This window comes from Anabrus simplex, chromosome 2, assembly GCF_040414725.1.
Source record: "Anabrus simplex isolate iqAnaSimp1 chromosome 2, ASM4041472v1, whole genome shotgun sequence".
NCBI lineage: Eukaryota > Metazoa > Arthropoda > Insecta > Orthoptera > Tettigoniidae > Anabrus > Anabrus simplex.
In genome coordinates, this window is record NC_090266.1 from 1,231,952,164 (window position 1) to 1,231,960,686 (window position 8,523).

Here is an 8,523-nt window from a genome sequence, read left to right on the forward strand (position 1 = left end):
CCTTGGGTAACTAATGCAAATATCGAGCTCGAATTATTATTATTATTATTATTATTATTATTATTATTATTATTATTATTATTGTATGGCTATGAAGTGATGTACATCCATTTAGTATTGGTATTTTAATTATTATTTACGTAGTCGAATGATCATATTGTGTGTGAGCTTATGTCATGAAACATGTGCTGCACATATAGACATTTATATCAGTTCAATTAATGTAAGAAACTGCATATAATTTATTCCTACCTATATATATATATATATATATATATATACGCACTGAAGAAAATGGAAATTGCAACATCCAGAAGGAGTGGTGCTACATCGCTGCAATTGAACATGCAGGACGAGTGTTCGGTTGTGATTCAATGATTACACTTTCAGGTCCCTCTGACCGCAAGTTTGGACAACAATCAATACAGGATGTGTCCTCCACGAGCTGCAATACATTGATGAATTCGTTGAGGCATGGAGTCAATGAGGCCCTGGATCGCTTCCTGAGGAATTGTGGCCCATGCTTGCTGCACTGCACGGATCAGTTGTTCCAGAGTTGTGGTTGGCTGACGACGGTTGGCCAGTTGTCGACCCATCATGTCCCACACATGCTCAATAGGTCTGAGGTCCGGGGATCTGTCGGGCCATTCTAAGGTTGTGATGTCGTAGAGAGCTTCTCTGGAGATGCGTGCAGTGTGAAACCGGGCATTGTCCTGCCAAAACATCCCATTAGCAATGTTCGCCATCATTCTGCAGTATATAGTCGATCGAGTAGCTATATTCGTATAGATTATTTTCCAATATTATCCCTTCCTTAGGGTGTTAACTCCGCCTCTAGACGTAGAGCCGGTCTCAAGCCCGGATAAAGAGAGGAGAGGCACCCTAGCCCATTAGGCCTTATGCCATTAGCCCTTTAGCCCCTTTGCCCATTAACCCTTTAGCCAATTAGCCCTTTAGCCCTTTAGCCCTACAAGGAATGTGCGGTAATATGATCTTCTAAGGACAAATGTAGCCCTGACATGTTCTAAACACATGTGTCGAGTAGTGTGTCCGATTCTAGTCTTGTTATTACTTATTTAGTGATCTGAACACATCAAACAATGTTCTGAACGCATGTTGAAGTTAACGACATCGGGTACAGTGTTCGATTCTAGTTTTGTCACGTTTCATTCACTTCTTTTGTAATCTGCAAATCTAAACATGCACAACCATGATGACGTCATCACTGCAGCACATGAACACTCTTGCTTTCATGATGCATACTTATTGCATTCCTTTGCCTACTTATTCCTGAGAAAACGATTAAGTCTAAACATGCACAATGACGTCATCACTGCAGAACGTGCTCACTCTAGCCTTCGCGATGCATGTTACCAGAGGAGAAGATCATAACAGCAGCCACCATCTTGTGTAGTAACCTCTAAGTGCTATCTTGTGTAATTAGCGTTGGGAAGGGCATCTTGTCGTAAACTAAGGATAGTCTCCTTCAAGATGGTAGATGAGAGGGTAGGTTCGCGAATGCACTAAAGTTTTACTGTTTAAAGATAACAGCTAATGGATTTTTTAAATTACTCACCACCATATTTCAAAGGTAAGAGGTTTAGTGCTGTAAAGAAGGCAGCACCATGTTCTGTTAGTTAAAGATGGCGGATGACAACTGTCAAAAAAGCACGCGGAATTTTTCTTAATCACCCTCCACCACATGTATAAGGATGTGGTTTAGTGCCGTAAAAATAGCTGCACGATGCGTTATTGTTTAAAGATGGCGGGTGACAGCTGTCGCGTGGACATTGCTGCCACCACATTTCAGAGGTAGTAGCTAAAGATGGCAGCCTGACGCTCCGTTGATTAAAGATGGCCGCTGTCAAAAAGAACGTAGCTTTGCTTATAAACGAGAGCACGTGGAATTTCAAATTGCCCTCCACAGCATGCATAACAGCAGCCGCCATCTTGCGCAGTAGCCTCTAAGCTAGCTTTCTTCATAAGAGCCTGTGTATATCCGCCATCTTGTGCGAGCACCCCTACTCCGTCTCATAAGGAGCTGTGTATAGCCGCCATTTTGTGGCTGCCATCTTGCGCAATCATCCCTAGGGCGTCTCATAAGAGCCTATGTATAGCAGAAATTTTGTGCAAGCACCCTTAGGCAATCGCATAAGAAGCTATGTATAACCACCATCTTGTAGCCGCCATCTTGCGCAAGCATCCCTAGGGTGCCTCATAAAAGCAGCATCCATCTTGTGCAAGCACCCATAAGCCATCTCATAAGACGCTATGTATAGCAGCCATCTTGTAGATTTAGATAGCTGTCAATGCCAAAGGGCCTAAGTAGAAACCGAACCATTAATATCATCATTAGACTACATTTTTCTTATATTTTCACGTTCGTGATACTGCGAACCTGGGTATTAGGCGGAAAAATTTTGTCCGTTTTGCTGGACGACGCACCGTTTTCGAGATATTTAATATTTTGCATTTAAGCCACAAATTTAATAAATCGAACCGTTGTTTCTAGCACGGTACGTTATACTCTCTACCATGCCAAGACCTGATCAAGTTACGAAAACTTACTTCAAGACACGACATAAGAAGCTAAAACAGAGCAAATGCCAAAAGGCCTAAGTAGGAACCAAACCGTTGATTTCATGATTACACTATTGTTTTCATATGCTATCATGTTCCTGATACTGAGAACCTAAGTATTATGCAGAAAAAATTTGTCTGTTTTGCTCTACGATGCACTGTTTTCGAGATATTAACATTTTGCATTTAAGCCCCAAATTTAATGAATCTAGCACGGCAGGTTTTCCTCTCAGCTAGCTTTCTTGATAAGAGCAGCAGCCATTTTTCGCAGGCACCCTTAAGGCGTCTCATAGGGAGCCATGTATAACCGGCCGTAAAACTGAGGTGAAGCCCCTCCATGGGTTAGACTTGCTGTCTTGTGCATTATAAGTTAGGTTAAGCCCCTCCAAGATAGCGGATGTGAGGTTAGGCGGTGCCTCATAAGAAGCCATCTTGTGCAATCGGCGTCGGGAAGGGCATCCGGCCGTAAAACTGAAGTTAGGCCCTTCCATGATGTTAGGCTAGCTCTGTTACACATAAAAAGTTAGGTTAAGACCCCTCAATATGGCGGATTTGAGGTTAGGGTTGCGCTCTTAGCCAGCGTGAGAAGGAGGCCTCTCCCGAGAGCCTGCGGTGGCGGTGGAGGCCTCTCCCGAGAGCGTGAGGAAGAGGAGGCCGCAGAACCCGTGACTTATACTACTCAAACCCTTACGGATTACATTCCTTATGTAGGGTTGGCGTCAGCAGAGGCATAGGCCGTAAAACTGAGCCAAATCCGCACACAGCGCCAAAGTCAAGTAATTGAAAGAACAAAAGCCAAGGAGCTACGCGTTTCGAATATAATTGAGAATATGCTATTTTAGCATTTGCAGTATATATGTGCGATATATGACGACGAAGTTTAAGTCGTAATATCCGAAGTGAGTGTGTTGAAGAAAAGTCCAATTCCTTGCCCAAATGCCTTCTATTGAGAAGAACCCGGGTTCAATTTCCGGCTGGTTCGGGGATTTAAATCGCGTCTGATTAATTCTTCTGGCTCGAGGACTGGGAATTTTTGTTCATCCCATCACTCTCCTCGTCACACTAGCAACTACCCTGAATCTTTCCGTCCACATAGGGTTGGCGTCAGGAAGGGCACCCGGCCGTAAAACAGGGCCAAATCCACAGTTCGCACAGGTATGCGCTAGCGGTCGAAGAAGAAGAAGTGAGTTGAAGAACGGAATTGTCCTTTATGGCATGAATTAGAGTTTCGCATAAACTGGTTGAGATTTGGTTCTACTTCGCCCGGCCAGTGAACATAATGCGACATTTCATGGCTGATTGATGTTGCACCTCGATGCGTAGCGCTGAGAGAATACGGCCAAATGCAGCGGCCAGTTTTCTTTATAGGAAGCCAATTCATGATACATTTTTGATATTTGTTACAATTTTCATATGGTTATTTATTCTTGGTGTAAAGTTCACATTCCGTGATGAATGGCTCCGGTTGCCAGGTTCGATCCTGGCTCAGTCCGGTGGTATTTGAAGCTGCTGAAATGCGTCAGCTCCGAGTCGGTAGATTTACAGGCACGTTAAAAACCTCCCCCTGAACAAAATTCTGGCACCTCGGAGTCTCCAAAAACCGAAAAAATGGTAAGTGGGAGGTAACAATTAAAATTTCCCTATTGTCCGTAGGACACAACTGTATGACTGGACGAGCTATTCTGCTCAAATATTTTTAGTAATACACTTGAAGTATTCTCACGGTATTAAGAAAATAATTTTATTAATTCACGATTACTGCATAGAACTGAAGCAAAGCTATTTCCCCCCACATAATAACCCATACGTTCTACAGTATGTCATCGAATGTGTAGCCACGTTTATGGATAACCAAAGAGTCGTAACGGACAGAAACGATTGAACATAATGAGACTCTGGTACTCGTTTATAGGATACAATAGTGCAGCACAGAAAGGTTTGGCGATGTAGCCTGGTGTAAGACTATTTCGTTTAATCTATGGTCTTCATACTCTCTACCATTAAGAAACGTACGACTGGGCCGATGACCATAGATGTTAGGACCCTTTAAAAACAAAAAGCATCATCATCATCAAGAAAACGTACGACACACATTCATGCAGACTGTTGTACCTTTCCGCGTTCAGTCTGCAAGTCTATGCCATCATTTTCCTCTTGCAAGTAGTATTTTACTCCTACCTGTCATTTCCTTAAGATCATTAGACCGCAATTCCAACCACTGTTTTCAAGGTCTCCCTCTGTTACTAACACGCTCCATGGCTGATTCCATTTCTGTTCTAGGTTTCATTCACCTCACATGACCTTACGACCGAACCCGGTTCTTCACCCAATCTATATAGGCCTATATAAAATAATATGTCCTGACTGACTGACTGACTGACTGACTGACTGACTCATCATCGCCGAGCCAAAACTACTGAATATATAGGAATGGAATTTTGAGGATACATTTATATTAGAGTGCAAGTGCTCACTAAGGGACGATTTTTGGAAATTCCGTCGTTAAGAGGGTAAAAACGGGGGTGAATTGTTTAAATGTACATATCTATACCTCAGATACGTAACAGTTTACAGACGTAAAAATTGATATTTAAAATCATCTTTAAAAATAAAGAAACACATATTTTTTGCAACTTCAGTGTGGATAGTTACATCTCGAAAACTGAAGACGTTACAGACATGAATATAGGCATTTGGAATCTCTATTAAAAATAAAGGAACACGTGTTGTTTTTGTTTATCGAAAATCCAATACATGGCGGGAGCGTTGAAGGATTTACAAAGAGGATTAATTACAAAAAAGATTATGTCTACAGTACCTCAGAGACGTAAATTTGGAGTCTCGTTTAAAAATAAAGAAATACGTATTTCTTAGTTTTCCGAGAATCCACTTGAGGAGGTGAAAGAATTGAAATATTTTTAGAATTATTTCTAAGTGGATAATTATATCTAAAAAACTAGAGGTGTTGCAGTTGTGAAAAATGGTAATTCAAATCTCCTTTAAAAATCAGCAAATACACATTTTTGGTGGAAAATCTACTTGGGCTGGGGGATGAAAAAGGAGTTGAATTCATTTATGAGGATACATATATATAAAAAAGTAAGGTGTTACATTCATGATAATTGGTATTTGGAATCTAATTTAAGAAATACAAAAACACGCATTTGGGGGGGGGGGGATCAATTGTAGGGTGGGGATGAAAAAGTAGATGAATTCTTTTTATCAGGATACTTATATTTAAAAAACTGAAGGTTACATACGTGAAAATTCGTATTTGAAATCTCCTTTAGAAATAAAGAAACATATTTTATTTTGTTTTCCGAAAATTACTTAAGGGGATGGTTGAATGAATAGAAAAGTTAGTTGAATTATTTGTATGAGGATACTGATATCTAAAAAAACTAAAGACGTTATAGGCGTTAAAATGGTATTTCGAATCTCCTTTAAAAATAAAGAAACACGTCTTTGTTTGTTTTCGGAAAATCGAGTTAAGAGAGAGGGGTGGAAAGAAGTGAAGAAGAAATTGAATTCTTTCTATGAGGATACTTATATCTCAACAACTGAAGATGTTACAGACGTGAAAACTGGTATTTGGAATCTCCTTTGAAAATAAAGGATCACCATTTTTGTTTTCGGAGAATCCACTTAAGGGGGTGAAAAGAATTGAAAAGGCGGGAGAATTTTTAAAAGGTGCACAGGTATATCTACAGTATATGTCAAAACTTAACATGTTACAGACGTGAAACTTGGTATTTGGAAAGTCCTTAAAAATTATAGGAACATGTATTTTTTTGTTTTCGGAAAGGACACTTGACGGGGCTGAAAAAAGTTAAAAATTAGTTGAATTATTCTTTATAAGGATATTTATATTAAAAAACTTAAGATGTTGCAGACGTGAAAATTGGTGTTGGGAACCACCTATAAAAATAAATAAACATGTATTTTTTTGAAAACCCACATGAATGGGGGTGGGGGTAAGGACTGATAAAGGGGTTGAATTCTTTTTATGCGGATATTTATATCTCAAAAACTGAATACGTTACAAACGTGGAAATATGTATTTGGAATCTCTTTAAAGAAAAGTATCATTTTTATTTTTTATTTTTATTTTCCACTTGAGAGAGATACATACAGTTGTATGTCGCATGGTCATCTTAGCCCCAAAAGGCAGTACCACAAATGTTCTTTACAAAAAAGATTCTTAGGTAAAGGAGACTCAAGTTTTCGGTGAGTTTTTATAATTTAGGGATTTTCAGATGAGAACCGAGGGACGATTACTTTTATGAAATTACGAAATATTCGCGAACAAATCTGTGGTAACTGCTAATCTGTAATATAACAATTGTTAGTCGAATAATTAGCTGGTATTACTGGTGGGGAGATTTGAACAAAGAAATATAATGGGTACCTTCCTGCCCCATCAAGGGAAAGCTTCCTTCGTGCAACCGACAGTTGTGAAGGGAAAGCAGATGGAAACATGCAAGGAAAGAAGTGAGTGTCTTTCAAATTGGATGGAACGAAACGAATTTCTCCCTTGTGGTCACAAAGAGAAATGGGTAACCAAATAGACTTCGAACAGCAGTTGGCAGAATTAAGTTGAATTTGCAGAAATGCTTTTGTCCGTCTGTGACGCTGGAAAGAAACACCTTGCGCCGTCAACATGCAATGCCAGAACTTCATATTGCCTCTGTACATACCGAGCGAGTGACTGCGTGATGTGGGTTCGAACCCCACTGTCGGTAGCCCTCAAGATGGTTTTCCGTGTTTTCTTCATTTACGCACCAGGCAAATGCTGTGGCTGAAGGCCACGGCCGGTTCCTTCCCGCTCCTAGCCCATGGCGTCGTAAGACCTGCGTGTGTGGGTGCGACGTAAAGCAACAACTCTACATGGACTATTTTCATTCCATTCAACCTTACAGTAGTTAAGAAATATTTTGTAATGTTGTCCGATTAACATGTAGTATCCTAGAGTGTCACAGATAAAATAACCTGGATGAAAACGCATGCAATTCAAAGAAATAACCATGTCCAACGTACTGCACTCGATGTAGCGTCACGCATAGCAAAGTCTACAACATAATTAAGAGAATGAAACAGAAATGTAAATGTTATTTCCCAATAGTTCTCTATGGATTTAAGAATCCGAGAGCCCTTTTATGGTAATATCATTTTCACTGCCTTTTAATAGAAATTCGACATCGCACTCAAACACGTGTCGATTACAAAGCCAGTCCAAAAAGACCAATCAGTAATATCTCTTTTGGAATTCAAGCTTAGAATTCTGGTGGTCATATTCAGACTCAGTACCACAATTACGATTTCATTCCACATATATCGGATAACATAGTCTAATAACGGTTATCTTTCACTCAGATGTGCTCAGGTAGTGCAGTCTCGTAATACTGTAACAAGAGGTAATACTCACGCGGATTGAGTGAATAAGCCAGTTTCTTGACGAAGTTGGATAGACGGACTGCAATAATGATGACCGGAAATCCAATGAGCTGCACAGGAAGTTCAAAAGCACTTTCTTGCGCTGGCGCCAGGGCTACAAGCGCCTCGGCTAAGAGGGCCACGAACAAGAGCAATTGTGAGGTCCTCATGTTGTTCTGACTCGAGCTACACTGTGGCACGATGGCTTGACGGCGGCTCTCTAGGTGAAAGTGGGCCTGCCGGCTCCCCGCACACCGAACAGTGAAAGTTATGGTGTCCTCCTTCTGTCCGCTGCTCCTTTCTGAAACGTGCGAGCAATATTGCGTGAGATTTTAAATTAGAAACCCTCTTCCATTTATTATTCAAGATCAAGGTCAACAAGACGAACATTTTCCAACCAGTGGTACGCGCACCCTTATTAAGGTTGGGCATAATAGTAGGCTCTATGGCTTGAGAAGACGATAATAAATAACATCCGGTTTATTCATGAGGTACGACGAAATCAATCAG

The 8,523-nt window shown here is 40.6% G+C and overlaps 1 protein-coding gene across 1 annotated transcript in view; it reads right to left on the bottom strand.

The window, feature by feature from the left end:
* LOC136863841 (uncharacterized) overlaps positions 1–8,183 on the bottom strand; it is a 202,604-nt gene extending 194,421 nt beyond the window's left edge. Inside the window, exon 1 of the mRNA XM_067140175.2 lies at positions 8,006–8,183. Coding sequence (XP_066996276.2) covers positions 8,006–8,183 — 178 coding nt within the window. The remainder of the gene's footprint in view (positions 1–8,005) is intronic.
* Between the last annotated feature and the right edge of the window lie 340 nt (positions 8,184–8,523).